The 16,433-nt window shown below is 49.4% G+C and overlaps 4 protein-coding genes across 8 annotated transcripts in view; 2 read left to right on the top strand and 2 right to left on the bottom strand.

The window, feature by feature from the left end:
• Positions 1-48: 48 nt before the first annotated feature.
• Positions 49-4,469, top strand: LOC126572437 (translocation protein SEC62). The gene is made up of 5 exons (XM_050231762.1): positions 49-382; positions 1,189-1,327; positions 1,404-2,065; positions 2,154-2,467; positions 3,020-4,469. Exons 1-5 carry the CDS (start codon positions 347-349, stop codon positions 3,120-3,122), a joined length of 1,254 nt encoding a protein of 417 aa, XP_050087719.1. The 5' UTR covers positions 49-346; the 3' UTR covers positions 3,123-4,469.
• A 281-nt stretch (positions 4,470-4,750) lies between these two features.
• Positions 4,751-7,506, bottom strand: LOC126577495 (sodium channel protein Nach). Its single transcript, XM_050239165.1, has 11 exons — positions 7,474-7,506; positions 6,955-7,124; positions 6,686-6,883; positions 6,506-6,620; positions 6,228-6,433; positions 6,013-6,145; positions 5,834-5,952; positions 5,603-5,757; positions 5,321-5,490; positions 4,933-5,047; positions 4,751-4,863 (listed from the first exon to the last, which is right to left on the bottom strand). The coding sequence occupies exons 1-11, from the start codon at positions 7,504-7,506 to the stop codon at positions 4,751-4,753; spliced, it is 1,527 nt and encodes a 508-aa protein (XP_050095122.1).
• Positions 7,507-7,783: 277 nt separating this feature from the next.
• LOC126572443 (protein obstructor-E) overlaps positions 7,784-16,433 on the bottom strand; it is a 15,421-nt gene continuing 6,771 nt past the window's right edge. Inside the window, exons 2-4 of the mRNA XM_050231769.1 lie at positions 8,666-9,052; positions 8,181-8,574; positions 7,784-8,103 (exon numbers count right to left, since the gene is read on the bottom strand). Of these exons, the coding sequence (XP_050087726.1) occupies positions 7,947-8,103; positions 8,181-8,574; positions 8,666-9,052 (938 nt within the window). The 3' untranslated portion in view covers positions 7,784-7,946. The remainder of the gene's footprint in view (positions 8,104-8,180; positions 8,575-8,665; positions 9,053-16,433) is intronic.
• Positions 9,766-16,433, top strand: part of LOC126572429 (neprilysin-1-like) — an 11,647-nt gene continuing 4,979 nt past the window's right edge. The window contains exon 1 of one of the 5 annotated variants that reach the window (XM_050231742.1): positions 9,766-9,834. The gene's annotated coding sequence lies outside the window, so the exon portion shown is untranslated. Of the gene's footprint in view, positions 9,835-12,856; positions 12,921-13,287; positions 13,464-15,552; positions 15,654-16,433 lie in introns of those variants that run through there. The other 4 variants (XM_050231743.1, XM_050231744.1, XM_050231741.1 and 1 more) reach the window with 4 other exon arrangements.

Raw genomic sequence — 16,433 nt, 5'->3', positions numbered from 1 at the left:
CGCTGGCGGCCAGCGAGACAAAAACCAACACGGAAAGTCACGGTCGCGAGGAGCGAGGAGGAGGTTTTCGCTGGGGCGCACTTTCTACGCCGAATCACATCGTCGCAGAATCTTATCGTGGGTTGTCATCCGGTGGCAGCGACCGCTGGTTCGTTGGCTGCAACAAACGTAATCAAAACAAAGATCCGCCCAACATCGTTGTCTACATCGTCGTCGTCGTTGAACCCTCGGAGGAAGCTGCGTGTGGTAAGAAGTAGACTCCCGCATCTCGTCCACATCATCAGATCCGGGAACCACCACCAGCAGCACCACCAGCAGCAGGGTTTATCCCCGGGCCGACAAGAGGATGGCAGAAAAACGGCGAGCCAAGAAACGCAAGGATGTAAGTTTCGGGCGTGTTCCTCTCTGGGATGGTGGAGGTCAAAGTTACGGTGACGACTTCCGCCCAGAAGAAGATGCGTGATGCGTGATAAGCGAGCTGAACGTCTTCGTCGGTACCGTTGTTTTTGCGTTTTCCTAATGGCGTGCCGTGCGTGCGTGCCTGCGTGAGTGTGTCTGTGCGGGCGAGTAAATTGTGCCATTAGATTCCCGGCCGTTGGCGGTCTGCGTGGCGGAGAAAGCAGTTGCTCCCTTTACACACCGTCTATCGGGGTGGCATCACCGTGCGGATCGCTAATTGATATGGCCTACTACTGATGCAGTTGCTCGTATCGATGGAGATGGGGAACTACCGTCGCCTCGTGCAGCTCAGCCTGCTGTGGAGACACGCAGTTTCCGTCGTCGTCGTCGTCGTCATCAGCATATGGAATGGCGTAGAAGCGTGCGTGAAGTGCTTAGGCACAAAAAAAAAGAGGTCACCCACTCTGCGGTTGTCTCCGATTTGGTTGGGCGAGTGGTTTGACGAGAATGCAAACGCGACACGCCGGGGGGTTTGCCAGAGCCGGGAAGAGGGAAACCGGGAGGGGAGCCAGCACTTGATCACCTGAACAAACAATCCGCAATAATCTGGAAGCGAGGAGAAGGCCGCACGGTGGGACGGGAAGTTAATGGCGCGGTTGCTACGTGACGCTCGTGCTCGCGTAACGGTCACGACCGCGTGCAGAAAGACATTCGCTAAGGGATTTTTATGGTTGCCATAAGCGAAAATCGCTTGACTGATACACAATTCGCTCTAAAATGGACCTACAGGAGTACACGGGCCCCGGCGGCGCAGATCCGGAGATCGAGAAGGCCTCGAAGGACGAGTATAAGGTAGCGAAATGGCTCAAGTCGAATGTGCCGACGAAAAAGACCAAGTTTCTCAACCACAACGTGGAGTACTTTTCCGGTAGGTTCAATCGTACGAGACCCAGCAAAGCATTTCACGTTTTTAACCATGAAATCCATTTTTTCCCTCTGACCAGGTGTGAAAGCCGTGGACGCACTGCTAGCTTCCAAGTTCGCGCAAGGCGATGGGTGCCTGTTTCCGCACCGCCAGGCCGTGATCGATTTTCTCGGCGATATGCTGTACCATAAGTTTTACCACCGTGCCCGGAAGGTCCCGGTAAGCGAACAGGAACTGCGTGGCAGCAAGAGTAGCAAAAAGCAACAAAGCAGCACAGCGGCGTCCGAGTCGGCGAAGGATGAAGGCCGTGGGACGGATGCGGAAAATAGCCACGCCGAGGGTGGCAAGGGAGCGGCCGAGCTGGCGGCGGAAAGCGCCAAGCGAAAACGCAAGATACGGCTCGAAATGCACCCGGAACAGGTGTTTATCGATGGGCACGAGGCGTACGTTTGGCTGTACGATCCAATCCCGATGCACTACTGGATCTTTGGCGCCCTGCTGGTGGTGGGTGCGATTGTCATCTGTCTGTTTCCGCTCTGGCCACCGTTACTGCGAAAGGGCGTCTACTATCTCAGTATCGCGGCGGCCGGCTTTCTGGTCTTCATACTGGGCCTGGTCGTGCTGCGGTGCATCCTTTTCTGTCTGATTTGGGTCGTGACCGGTGGTAAGCACCACTTCTGGCTACTGCCCAACCTTACCGAGGACGTGGGCTTCTTCGCTTCGTTCTGGCCACTGTACAACGTGAGTAGCTCCGTGTTTCCTAGAGCCAGGGAGCTGTGCCTACTGCGCACGTGACGTTAACTTTGCGGTTTCTTTGATTGCTTTCCAGCACGAGTACAAGGATGGTAAAGAGGGCTCTGGCAGTGAAAAGGGAGGTAAAAAGTCCAAAAAGCGAAAGCAAAAGGACAAGGACAGTGGTGGTGAGGAGGAGCCCAGTTCCGTGCCGCCAACCATCGACGAAGTGAAAGAACGACCGGAAACCGATGCCCCGGTAAAGGGTGACTCGACAGTGGAAGGATTGAGGCATCGTGGTGGTAAGCCTTCGCCAAAACAGCAACAGGAACCGACACCAATGGCGCCTGTGGCAACCACAACCACGGTGCTTACGGCAACAGATGAGGAACCGACGGACGAGGAGAAAAAGTGAGTGCCTGGAGGAGTGGATGTCGATTCTATTTGTTGCTTCTGATGGTTTGTGTAGACGTGTGTCCGACTATGTAAGCGTGAGTGTGTGGGTGTGTATGTGTGTTTTTATGTACATATGCTGGCTTCTAGGGAAATTGGGCTATGGCATTGGTTTGTTAAGTTTAAAAAAAGCGAAATACATGGATTGAATTGCTTGCTTAGTATCGGTTTTTATAACTCCCTCTGATTGAATCGTAACTGCTTTTTTTTCCTTTTCCTGCTCTAATCGGTCGTTGTTTATGTATTTTATTACTTTTATTCTATTGCTATGTAACAACCCTTTCTTTCAGCGCTCTCATTAACCTGACCACTAACACTTGTGTATATTATTGTTTTCTGTGGCATTTGGGTGTCTATAATAAATTTCAGTTGCTTTTATAAATGCTTCTTTGCTTTTGAATTGTTGATGTTCTATGTGATTTGCTAATTAAAATGAGACAACATTTAGAGACACAGTGGGCTGCTTTGCGTCGTCAATTGACTACCAATGTTTACTTTGTAACGTTTTAGCTCGGAAGGCACACCATCGGAAAGTGATTCGGAAGGATCGCAGCGATCGTCAACGGGGAAGGACTTTGAAATGGTGGAACCAGATGAAGTGGACATTTCGTAAGCCGGAATCCCAAAACGACACATCGAGGCAAAACTCGCATTCGCAATTATTTGACAAACCCCCCTAGAACGCTCGCCATCACACCGACCCTTTCGCATCGATTGAATTGACTCCGCATGAACATGTTTACTGGTATCGTTGCCACAAACATACTCCACTAATTCCCGTTTCCGAACCAGAGAGTTGTTACATCGTCACGTTCGTCATGATTTTTTACTGTTGATTCGTCCGCGATCACCTCGATGGATTTTAAATTTCAAACAATTTGACTATATGCGCTCAACGATTTGTGATTAGAGCTGTACCAGCAGAACTTGACTCTTGCAGAAAAAAGTGGAATTTGTTAGACAGTTTGACCTGATAAGATAAATTGACACGCGTTATGGATTACGTATGGATCGATGTCGATGAATCTGATGAGCAGCACTAAGCATGAATCGAATAGACATGTTAGATAATAACGATGATAAAGAGAAAAAATGGTCAAAAATCCAATGTAGAACCCTAGCTACACGGACCCATGCTACTGTGGTGTGAGTCGAACTTCTTCTGCATTATCAACGTACGTTATCACTGTTCGCGAACGAGCTGGCGAGTTTGACCTAGACGAAATCGATGGCGACGGTACCCCGAACGGAAACTGAGGAAGCGCAACGCGCAATCGAACACAACGAGCAAAGAAGAGTATCATGTAGCGCGTCTCTGACGCTTCAGGCTATCAGGCCAGGCTCCTTCCACTCCCCGCCCCGCCCCCCCTAAACGCGTGACGGATCGTGGTGACGTAGCGGCGATTACTGAAGCGGCGAGTCGCCGCATTAAAATGTGGTAAAAGCGTAGAGTGACCAGACCGATCAGACGGTGGGCAATCTTTCGTCCGCTGGGTGTTTGCAGTTAGCCTGCGGTGCGTGTAATTTATTACGAATTTGGTAGCGATTCTCTAATTTATATCCCCAGTATGGCAGACCTCCCCGCCAGCAATCTTAATTTATATTTAACCCAATATTTGTGTAGTGCGCTATGAGGTCTGGTGGCCCTAGGCACCGGATAGGCCGTAGAAGTAGTAGCTCCTCGTGCTGCAGCCTGCCTATGCTGTGTCGTGGTGCTTTTAAGCCAGTTTGCAGCATACAGCAATACACATCAACAAACAAACAAACAAACAGACAAACAAACACTATAACATCAAAATCAAAGTGCAAAAACTAAGTGTGCAAGTGACGAGGACTCTAGGGAGAGGAAAGGTAAGAATACAGAAAAAGAATCAGAAACATGATTTTTTTTTTGGTTAGTGTGCAAGTTAGGTACGAATATATTCAATAAACTTTATGGTATGAAAATTATTGACTAAAAGTGTGTGTCGCTTTGGGTGTGTTCTTTTCTGTGGAAGAAACATAAGAAAGTGTGCAAAAGTTTCGGCAAATTTTTTTCCCTCCAGCCCTCGATCAAAGAACTTCAACGATACCGTTTACTAGTTTTTATAAAATTAAGCAGGCGTTGCTGTTGCTGCTAAGTACTGAACGAAGCAACGGTGCCGATTTTGTTTCTGCAAGAGTTGCATTGACTGAATGAAGAGAAAATGATAAACATGAATTTTCCATTGACGATACATTCACTGGAACTCGAGCGTTTTTTCAACGACGACCCGCAATGTACCACACGAGCCGCAACGTGAAAAAGTATATGATTTCCACCATACCGAGCACACTAAATCCAAGAAAGAATCCAGCCGTTCCTCCGATGGACACTGCGATGATCAAGAGAAAGAAAAGATTAGCGCGCTCGATAGGAGGTGGACGACGTGTCGACTAATTACCTAGCAAATCGGTAAACGTGAACAGTACCTGGCGGCTAAAGCGAACCAACGGATATCGCTTCATCACCACCAATCCACCGATGCTTCCGATAAGCTTCTGCGTTTGCTTCAGAACCTGTGGGCATAGAGCCAGTTACGGAAACGGTGATACTTTCTGTTTACCGAGGGAATGTATGTGAATACTGGTGCGATGCGATGGGATTGCGGTGCGTGCTTTCGAATGAAAATGGTGAATTGATTTCCCAGATTGCCCACAATGCGAGTGCACGCGTGCCAATCCGTTGAGGGCGTAGATTTATTGATGGGTAAACATGCGAATAGTGTGGCCCTTGAGAGCGTTACTAGCGGTGTTTCGGATAGCGTTGATCCACGATGAATCACGGATTACCTGTCTGTTTTCAATGATAACCTTCGAGCTGATACAGTTCGGTTCACAGTAGCATGCCGTACCCTTTTGATCGTTGTTATCCTGCTTAAACTCGAGCAGTAGCTTCCGATATCGTGGAAAGCACTTCATCAGCTGCTTGTAATGGCAAACGGTCTTTTCATGGGGGCCATCTGTTGAAACCGAATTGAAATGCACATGAAACCATCACTATCACGTGGTCGATGCCGATGGAGACGCCAGTAGCTGGTAGCGAGGACACACTCTGTACCTCGCGATACGTACCCGGGTTGGGATAGAAATGGGGTATGCAGCCGCACAGTTTGTAGGCAAGATTGATGCGACACTCCTGCTGGCAGAGACCCTTCGTGTAGATGGAGTAGTGCGTTAGGTTGGATTCATCGATAAACCGGCACCCTCGTTGCGAGATCGTCGTGTGCCTGTGCGGTGATAGGTTGTAGCACATACATAAGTGTTATTTAGTGTTTTTATTAAACCATTAATTTTGGTACCTACTCTCGAAACTCCTTGTTGGTGACCAGCTCAAAGGAAAACGTTTCAAACTCTTGCGCCTCATTGGTGAGCGGCTGGAAGTTGGCAATGTTTAGCGTTTCGTATGGGCTGTGATAAAAGATCTAACAGGATCTAGAGAGTTATTTGTTTTGGTTAAAATCGAGCATTCTGTTGGATCGTACCGAAATCGGTGGCTCAAAGCCGATAAAGCTGTACGTGATGTCACCGTCAAAGAGATTACCGAACCGTACATCACGCACGATACGCGTCGAGTAAAAGTGATCCAACGGTTTCACGCGACCCTCCAGCAAAAGGCTGAAACAGACCCCGCCGATGACCGTGGCCTCATGATTAGCTTGCCAATTAACTATTCGTCCGCGTTATTTCCTGTGCCTACCTTGCGGTTAGATTGGACGAGATGAAGCTGTTGGTCGTGTAGCAAATGCCGTACTCGGTGAGCGTTTGATAGGTGCGGAGAAACTCGAGGTTACTCTGCGTGCGGACGCGCAGTTCCGGGTCGTCGAGTTGGGCTAGGTCACGCGTTAGGTTGTAGATCACCTTCATATAGTTTTCCGGTAGTAGCTGCAGCATTTCCAAAAGTTCCTAACGTTAAAGCGCAGGCATTAGGTGTCGTGAATACCACTTTTATTCCATGACATGGTAATACGATCTTACATCAACCTTCTCATTATGATAGATGTTGCCGAAATTAAAATACGATGAGTTGGCAAGTGACTCGAGAAAGCGGAACAGTTCCGATTGATCGGCTTCATTTGTGATTCCGTTAACGCTAGGGAAAAGAACAGATCCGGTAGAGTAAAATCTGCTCAACAATAAGACGCCTCATTAACGCACTTGCAATACTTGGTCAGCAGCGGCGGATAGATCCGTTTCAGCGGACAGATGGTGAGACTAGGCATCGATGTGTTCCAGTAGTAGTGATCCTTTTCAATCGCCACAACGGTCCCTTTGGTTTGGTACCGATCCCAAGAGACAAAACTCAGCGCCACCGAGAAGTACAGAGCGATGACAATGAGTGCAAGCCACAGCAATCTGTGGCATTACTCGTGAAAGAATCAGTACGCAGCATCAACTCGAAACAATTTCCCTTTGATGATACTCACTTTTCAGAAATGTGCAAAAACGGTCGCCCCAGATGAGTCAATCCATGGACGGCACCCTGCTCCAGGAAGAGCTGCACAAACGTACCGATCGGTTGAAATGGTCGAATCAGCCATTCCAATGGACCGCCAGCTGGTTCCTTTGACTCTTGTCGGCTGGTTCGGCTCGAAGACTGCGGATATCTTGTATGTGAAGAATATTGCGAAAATCTTCTCCGTCCACTGGAAATGTTCATTCTACGAGCAACCTTTCTGCGCAAAGTTCACTGCTACAGAGTGGTTTGCAGTCTAGTTGCGCTTTTTAGTTCTTTGCAGTGAAGTATCGTGATTGAAAATGCATTTTCATGGATGAAGTGCATGCGAAACGTGCTGTAGGTACATGAAAGCCGCATTACTGAGGGGCCTGATGGTGTACTTGTGTTCGTGCATGATAGCTGATGGCGTGTTGGCAAACAATTGGAATTTTATAGGATCCGGAGCTGGCATTACAGAGATCTTGAACTCTCACCTAGTCCATTATACGAATGTATCCTTGGTGGAGCTATCATTAGTCATCATAGTTCGCTTTACTTTACTTTTCAGTCATGAGAAACATCCTAAGCTTGTCGGACGATAGCAGAGTGGTTATTAACACAAACGCAGTTTTAAACGTTCAAAATTTGTTGTTTAAAATTCTGTTACTAGTGAACCATAATCAGTTTCCTTACGTTTCCTGTGAAAGTTTGCTTCATTGGAAATTCCTGTTTTTTAATTTCGCTTCTATCAGAGAATGTTGTGCTGAAAAAATCAATTTCAATTAACGCTTGCGGTTAGTAAAACGCCCGAGTTCAAAGTTAGGATAAAAGCGTTTTATTCAACATCTTGCTTTAACATTGATTCCACTCGCGAGTATCTATAGGTGTATCGCTGCTCGTCCTAGCTGCTGTTCTGAGCCCCAATATCAATCAACCGCACACACGCGTGCAAACACACAAAACATATACAAGCGCCTGACTCTACTCCACATCCTCCTCGACTGGCTTCTTGGGCCTCTTGGCCGGACGACGCCTCGACGGTTTGGAGGCGCTCGACGCTGGTTTCGGCTTCGGTGTCGGTGGGTTCTCCAGCGCCTCCAGCTGCTCATCGGTTAGACGATCCTTGTACCAGTCGGCACTGAAAGGATATCAAAAGAGGGAAAAACCAATGATTAACAAGCCTTTTCGGTCGATCGGTCTCTCGGGCTCTCTTACCAATCCGGAACCTTGCGGGCCCACTCGCAGTGTTTGGCCACATCGTCGAACGCTTGACCCAGCCGGCACCCATTGCGTCGCGGAGTCTCTCCGTTGATGCAGACGTAGAAAAACTGACAATCTTCCGGATCGGCGTACCGCGGATGGGTGGCCGCCTCAGTTTCGTTCACCTTCGGGCAGCTAAACTTGAACACGTCCTCCGATGAGCAACCCTTCTTCTGGGCCTCATCCGGCCAGGTGCAGATGCCGGTTTTCGGATTAAACACCAAACCCTCGGGACACGTGATCATGTTGAACATACCGTCCACGCAGTAGTAGAACTTGTCGCACGCACCCGTCTCACTGGCAAAGTAACCGTTCTGGCGCGGACAGTGCAGCGAAGGGATCGGTGTTTCTGGAAAAGGGCGCAAGGAAAAGGACATTCGGAGGTTCGGAGGTTGACTTGGACCGTGCAGGATGGACTGACTGGAACCGGCGGAACTTACGGAACTTTGGTCGCTTGGAGCAATCGATGTTGAACGGCAGATCGCACTTTTCCTGATCCGAATCGTAATCATTGAACACCATACCGTCCGGGCAGAGCTTCTCGGTGATCTGTCCATCGCGGCACTGGTAGTACTTGTCGCACTGTTCCGCATCGGCAAAGTAACCGTTCGGTTCCGGGCAGTTTTCCGATAGTTCTGGATCGGTTTCTTCCGACGCTCCACCATCACCGGCCACCGGTCCTTGCTGGCGGATTGGGCTGCGTGGTGGAGGTTGTGCAGCGGCCGAATCTACGGCCGATTCTCGGTTGCGGACTGCCGCCGACGTTCCCGGGAGGCGCCGATTGTTCTCATACTGTCTGCGAAGCTGCGTCTGTGCGGTAGACAGTCCTGTAGCGGGAGGATAAACAACGATTGGTACGTTAGTTACATTTCCACCAATGACCAGAGATCCGGATCTCTTAGTTCCGTATCATAGTTGGCCGGAATGGCCTTGAAGTTTGTTTTTGTAGAGACAGTACCGGGGGGCATTTGGCCAGCCCTAAACGGTGGCCAAATGGTGTCGGTATATCATAAATAATTCGTTCCGATGCGCCTCCGGAAGACGTCACATCCGATCGACATGATCATTAATCTAATCCCTTGCTCCTTCTGTCCCCTCTCTGGAGGAATGTCTAGAATCGTTGGGTGCGCCGCATTTTGATCTCTGTCGTCGCGTAGCATCGCTAATGCAAACCGAAATGCATCCGTCCACGTGTTATGTTTGCTTTTCTAAAAATATGATCCACCATGCCACCACGACCGGTCAACCATCCGACGGCGAGCCGGTGCAAATGTTCCAGAGTTGGATCGTGGCCAGCAGTGCTAGTGGTTCGGGTGATTGAGCGCCGGCATGGCCACCCTTTCCCCGCGGGTTTTCGCTTCAAAAACATTTCACTTTCAATTAACGACCGCACGGGTTTGGTGGTTTCGCGGTTAAAGATGTGTTTTTTGCGGTACCCGTACCCGTATCGTCTCCGTTGCGGTTCGCGCATGCAGCATGGATTGATGCTGGATCGTCGCAAAAATAAATACTAACGTACCGAGGGTCACGGTGCGACAGTTGCCACGCGAAGGTTAACGCGTAAGGTGCTTCACTGCAGTGCGTTCCAGCGGTCCAGCCTGTCTTTTAGGTGAATATATTGAACGATTGATAGAACCTAGGTGTTTCCGAAGTGTTCGATTGGTGTGTTGCAGCTCGTGCATTTTTTGGAAATTTGTTGAACTCGAAGAAATTACAACATGTATAAAATAATGTCCAGATTCAACTTTAATCGAAATAGATACAGAACAAAGTGAAACGTGTGTTGAATGGTGTTGGATGTTAATTACAAAGCTACGTTCATGAGGTTAACCCAATAGCCTTCTCTGAGATAAGTGCAATATGGTTTAATCTTTCCAGTTCCTTTGAATTGAAAATTTCGATCAAATAAAGCTGTAAGCCAAGAAATAGAAGCCCGGCAAATCAACAATTAAATAAGAATGACTGCGAACGAACGAAGGAAGACATAAAGTGTGGTCATGCAATAAGCTGGAATCCTGAACAATATTTCATCAAGTCATTTTTTTTTTCGAATTCATCCTTCACTGTAAGCTACTTAGTGTGCTACGTAGGATTGTGTGTAGATCAAATAGAGACCATTAAATATCACATTTAACCAAGTCAAGATGCACCCAAGGAACCATCGCACTGCGTTTGCTGTGAAGCGTCCGCTTCCTGGGTTAACACCATTGCAACGAACAATTAATTACATCCCCCGAAAAGGGCATCCATTAATGAATGACTAATCAGCAAAAAAAGGCTGCCGTTTGTGCAGTAAATTATCCTCACTCCTCATCATCCGCTGACAGACCGGGCCATTGTTCCGTCGTCCCCTTTGGATGCTGAAAGGCGTCTGCGTCTTGTGCTTCTGTGACCACAACGATGTCCGCACGATTTAATGTGCTAATTTTATGGGTCTACGGGCTTCTCTTTTTTTTCGGTGCAGCATTGCATCCGCACTGCAGCACAAGTGGGTCCCTTGCAGTACCTCGTGTGGTTCAATGTCGGCAAAAGGACGAATGGAAAGAGAGATGATAAAAAGGTTAACCGGTCATCCGTCAACCACGAGGAGCCGGTGCGACCAGTGCATCGTCGTCACTCTTCGACGTCTTTGTCATTATCTCGCATGACCGCTGGTTGGGTGTCGAGTTTGGAGCGAGGCATACATGCATTTCATGCGTTCGCCTTCGGCGTCGTCGTCGTCGTCGTCGTCGTCGTCGTCGTCCGTGAACTTTGTGAGGCGTGGGAATCTGATTATCGAACGTTCTGACCAGTGGAGGCAGACTCCTTCTCATTGATTTATTCGCGTTGCGTAATTCGATCGTAGGTTTCGATTGAAGGACATATCGGCATCACCGCGGCATCGTCGCAGTTCCCAAGGAGTGCAACAATGATCACTGGTCACTGGCTGAGAGCTAAGAATTCGATTTGCTTATGTCTAAGAGTAAAAACACTGAAAACATCGTCCACTATCATGCATTGATTGCTGTACAAGGATTCAATCGCTATTTGACGCTCGTGCCCTTTGCAGCACAAGCGTGACTCTAGACCGTGTGGAAGTACAGCGATTACGCTTGCAGTAGGTACGCCTTTGAAGTACAGATTGCCTGCCAGCTGCTGACAATCTTCAATCTGTTGTACAGAGCGGCAGAGAATGCAAACTTGACTCCAGCCAAGGGAAGACTGTCTGCGTCGCGACAGCAGCCGATCGCGAGGCACTTTTGTCGCGCTCGCGGACCAAATGGGGCGAAACGTGTTAGTGACTTTGCCGCGCGCGAACCCCAAATAAAATCCCGGAATCAATGTTGCGGCGCTTTGAATGGTTTATTTATTTTTTGGATGATTTTTTTTCCCTGCTTTTTGGTTTCCGTTTTTGGTTCGTGCCGGCTTATCAGCGCCACTGTAACCAGCGTCCAAATCGATCGTCCGAGGTTTGTGCGGAAGGGCCGCACGCTTAGCAAACATCGTAAAACACAAATGTGGAGTTAGTGAGAAATGATTGATTAATGCGACAAATTGAGGGTAAAACTAATCGGAAAACATAGTTCACGCGACAACATAAATAGAGTATTGATTTGAGCATAAATAATGGGCATGTAACGGTCCAAATAATAGTGCGTATTTGGAGGCCACAGCCGGACGCATAAACATCCACCGTTCGTTTGTCCGATGGCAGCGTAAAACAACCCCTTTTTCCTCTTCCTCTTCATCGATCACGAGTGACATAACGCCTGGCGTCAGTTTGTCTTCTGGTCTTTCGTGTGTACGGAAACCATGAGATGATACCGAGAACGGCGAGGAAAGATGCTGCCATAAAACCGAAACCAAACATCCCGCTGTCGTGTATCCCGCGACGCAAGAGATGAAGAAGAAACCCGAGAGGGGAGAGGGGAGGGGGGGGAAACAAAAACAGGAAATGCACGAATCGATTCAGTCGCCAGGCGAGCGTACAATCACATTCTCGTCGATCTGATCGTCGCGAGTGTAAAAAAAGAAATCGCGGACTGCCTCCCCATGATCTTGGGCAGGACAGGGGCAATGGTTGTGTCGTGCCAAAAACCAAAATCCTCCCCCTCCCTCCCCTCCAACCCCCCCTATCAAACCTACCTCACATGAATGGTTCGAATGAGAAGCACGCTTGCGCGTGTGTTTGTTTGAGCATGAATGGTTCGGCGCCGGTCGCTTAGCCACGCTTCTCTCGAGCTGCTGCTATGTTGCAAACGAGCATTAAAGCACACATGATCATGTCAGAGCATAGTTGCCAGGATTAACACCTAGCTAAGCATGCCTTGATTAAACATATTTGGTGTCAAAAAAAACCTTCACTTCGAACGAATGTATGTTCGGCATTGTCATGTTCATTCATGCCGACAAAACCAATCCCCTCGGGTTATCAGTTTGTTAGCGTGACCTTCTATGATCCTGCGGGCGATTTCGGGGATGCTCTGACATCGTTAGCACAACCGAGCGAGAGAGAGAGAGAGAGGCAGATCAGTTAGCACTAAATCAAGATGCTCCCCAAGAAATCCTGCCCCAAAGTGGTTCGTGGGCATCGTTACATGATTAAAAATGGGCGCGCACTGCACCACCACCAACATTTGTCAGTTGGATGTCCCCCTGATCGGATCGGACACCGCGCCACGCCACGCTCTCGGGGCTCTTACGCAGTTCCCAAGTGTCAGTAATTTGTTTCAGCTTTGTCACTGATCTTTCCTTCGTCCACCAAGTGTTTTTTTTTGCTATTTCGCCAAAAAACGTCGCCTGATAACGTATGTACGATCGATGAGTGCCAGTGAGTGAGTGATTTTTCAAGAGAACAAGAGAGAGAGAGAGAGAGCTCCCTTTTTGGGGGGTCCGTTTATGTAGTAACCCATCTCAGTAGCTCGTGCGACTACTACTACAGAGGAGAGGAAAAAGGATACACCATCCATTGGGTGCAAATGGCACGAATACAACGACGCTGGCCGCAAATCGAGCGAGCGAGCGTGCGTGCGCATCACATCATATGGCAGCAGTAGTTAGTGTTACGACGGACGGACGGACAGACGGATTGGTCATCGTCCGCCCGTCGTCGCGTGCTACGAGATTGCTCTCCTTGGAGACACCGTGGTGCCGTGCCTTCTGCGGATCGGATATTACGCGCTCGCAGTCCCTTCCACCGGGCCGGAAGGTCTTTGTGTCGTCGCACCCTCATTATATCCTTGCCGTGTACGTGTCCCTGTGAGTGAGCTGTGAAGGACTTGCGCTAACAAAGGGCCCTAACCCAAGGGGCTTGTGGGGGATTGGTTTGTTTGTCGAACGCTTGAGACACGACGTTTGATGAGTGTGGTTCCCATCTCCCATCAGCCCTCCCCCGCGCAACAACAGCATAAGGATCCGTACGCTCATTAGTCGGACGTTAGAGTGTGCTGTTGACAGTCCCCGTGTGCGTTCGTTACCTGATGGTACTTGGGACCCTTTCATTAACCGATGCACGCACGCACGGACGAACCTCCATGGTGCCCTGCGGATGAATTATTTTATTTTTATCCAATCGAGCCAATTCCCCTGCCAGTGGTGCCAACAGGTCCAAAACAGTGCACTCGTCAGTCCCTTAATTAATTTCCCGAAAAACCATCGTTGCACATGTTTGCTAGACTGCAAGAGTGTCCCCGTAGTGTAGTGCTTCATGTTCGCAGTTCAGTGTCAAAGTTCGGAAGGGAAGGGAATCCGTTGCGATCCAATCAGCCGGCGGCGGCGGCGGCGGTCAAGACCGAGAGCGAGTGTGCGAGCAATAAACATACGCGGCATCGAGAGGGAAATGATTAACTGCGAACCATCATCAGCGTTGGGGCGGCCTTTTTGGGCACGGGTTCGGCTGGCCAAAAAAGATTGCTGCCAAGGAGCAATGTTTTGCGTCGCAGCGAGTGCTCGTTCCCGCGCGTGTTAGCGCTCGCACACCGGTCGTCAGGCGGCGCGAACTCGCCTCCCAATTCCGTTTATTGTTGTGTAGTTTACGGGGCACTTGGTTTGGTGGCGTGGCTTGGCGATTACTGCTGCTGTTGCTGCTGCTGATGAATGGATGAATGGACGATGATTGGTGACGATGAGCGGACAGGCGGGCCGCCTAGAACGCTCGGGACTTCGATGAGAAGCATCATCTTCTTGACCACCACGCGAGCTCGAGTGGAGCCAGGAGGCGGGAGGGTCTAGGTTCCCGTTGTCTATTTGATTGCTTTCCTGCTTGCTGCTTCACGCACGTACTTCCGTGTGAAGATAACGCGCCACACAGAGCGTGGGGATCAGCTTGTCCATCATCATCATTACAGCAGGAGCAGCAGTATCATCTCGAACTTAAACCGAGTTAACGGATACTGTGAACGACACGCCAGTCGGCAGTAATTGGTCTAATGTCAAGCGGCAATGGACTCGAGGCACTAAGGATGTCGTGGAAGCGGGGGAGGGGAAAGTAAAAGACAAGTGACCCCCCGGGGGTGGTCCAGGGAGTGGGTTGTTGTGCGATTGCGGCGCCCTGCTGGCTGGTGCGCATGTCCCGGAGTCAAAAGAGGGGGAAAGGGGAAAGGAAGTGGCAAAAAAGATTTATATCGGGATGAAAACGAGAGTGGTGTGTACACGGTTATCCTTTGCTCTTCGACTTTCATTTCGCGTGCCACCAGCACCTGCAGCAGCAGCAGCAGCAGTAGGTGTCTGCTGCAGTAGCTGAGTCAGCGGAGGTTCCGCCGTTGCTGGTAGGTTCGATCGTGTAAACAACAGAAAAGGTGCACGGACAGTAAGGACACAGTGCTCCAAGGATAATCAGGTTGGGTGTTAGTGTGCACAAACGCAGGAAAATAGTTGAACAGAATATAATCTAATAGCTTCATGGTGCCGTGAATCCAGTAGAATTCACGCACCAGAACACTGGAGTAGCAGCAGATTGACACCCCCCGCAGGACATCAAAAGCACGTTTCCTGCAAGAAGAAAGCTCCCCCGTTACTAATACCACCATCCAGACACACACATACTAGGCAGTGTCGTTGTGTTTGTATTGGAACACTAGTACTCAGACGCGGCTAGTGCTGCTAGTGAACGAGCCTCCAGGCGTAACTTCGGCGACAAAAAGAAGGCTCGTCTGGAAGGACGACCTGTATCTGTGTGCCCGTTCCTCCATGTGTTTGTGTCGTTGTGCCAGCGCGAAATTCAACAGGTTGAAGGTCTTTATCGACCGAAGGCAAACGTGTGCTGCGGCAGCGAAATCGTGAACACTCGAGTGTCTATGTTGGACCAGAGTATAATCCGAGAGTCGCATCTAGCTGTTGTCGGCATTGAATTTCGTGTTTCGTGAAGCGTGTGAACTAGGCAGCCGTGTGTGAAGTTACTTCCACGGTGGCCATCGGCCAAAGGGAACAGTGTTAACGACTCCATTGCATGTCTGTTCCGATGGGTTTAGTTCCTAGTGAAATATTTACTTTTCGCTCTTCTCAAGGACAACAGGACTACCGTAGCTACGGGGCTAGACAGGTCCCTCCCGACAAGTCCTGAATATCCTGAACTAGTTGGTTAGCCCAAAAAGGAGCGAGATTCACAAGATTGTGTATTGTGACCTAGAATAGGCACGATGGTGGGGGGGGTTCTATGCCGGAAGGAAGGAGCGACACACAATGGCTGGAATATGTAGAATTCCGGTCGCCGTTGGCGCATACCCCCCGGTCCGTATGACCTACTGATACACTTTCTGTGACGGAAGTGTACGGAACTGTTCCATTTCGAAACAATCCGGCCCGTCAGTTTCCGCTGGCAGCTCATTCATCAATGGAAAACGAGCACAGCACGGAATCTTGCATTTCCGCACCGAGAGCGGGAGAGAGAGAGAGAGGGAGAGGGGGAGGACCTATTTACGTTCCATATTGTACAGACAATGTGCAATCGATAAAAGCTGTAGCTCCACTTGCGGTACCACACCAACAGGTGCATATTGCACTGCGATAGCGTCAGTCTGGAATCTGCAACATGTTTGGGGTTTACATTAGAATTTAACACCAAATTCCTCGTTGTCTCGTTGTCCTCCAGTGTGTTTGGGAAACGTAAAACAACGACGACGTCGATGACAACGACGACGAGAGGAGTAGGCGTAGGCGCTTGTCTCAAACTTCTGCCGATCGGTAAACAGTCTGGCTGCGAGATTTACTCCACTTTAGTCTGGGGAGCCA

Source organism: Anopheles aquasalis, chromosome 2 (genome assembly GCF_943734665.1).
Source record: "Anopheles aquasalis chromosome 2, idAnoAquaMG_Q_19, whole genome shotgun sequence".
Taxonomy (NCBI): domain Eukaryota; kingdom Metazoa; phylum Arthropoda; class Insecta; order Diptera; family Culicidae; genus Anopheles; species Anopheles aquasalis.
This window is presented reverse-complemented; position numbering and strand designations above follow the sequence as displayed.

Excerpts from the sequence above, each read along its gene's own strand:
- LOC126572437 (XM_050231762.1), top strand. The coding sequence starts at position 347 with ATGGCAGAAAAACGGCGAGCCAAGAAACGCAAGGAT. Across the intron at positions 1,328-1,403 it reads CAACGTGGAGTACTTTTCCG|GTGTGAAAGCCGTGGACGCA; the intron begins GTAGGTTCAATC and ends CCCTCTGACCAG. Across the intron at positions 2,066-2,153 it reads CGTTCTGGCCACTGTACAAC|CACGAGTACAAGGATGGTAA; the intron begins GTGAGTAGCTCC and ends ATTGCTTTCCAG.
- LOC126577495 (XM_050239165.1), bottom strand. The coding sequence starts at position 7,506 with ATGACTAATGATAGCTCCACCAAGGATACATTC. Across the intron at positions 6,884-6,954 it reads TTTTTGCACATTTCTGAAAA|ATTGCTGTGGCTTGCACTCA; the intron begins GTGAGTATCATC and ends GTAATGCCACAG. Across the intron at positions 4,864-4,932 it reads CACGTTTACCGATTTGCTAG|TGTCCATCGGAGGAACGGCT; the intron begins GTAATTAGTCGA and ends TGATCATCGCAG.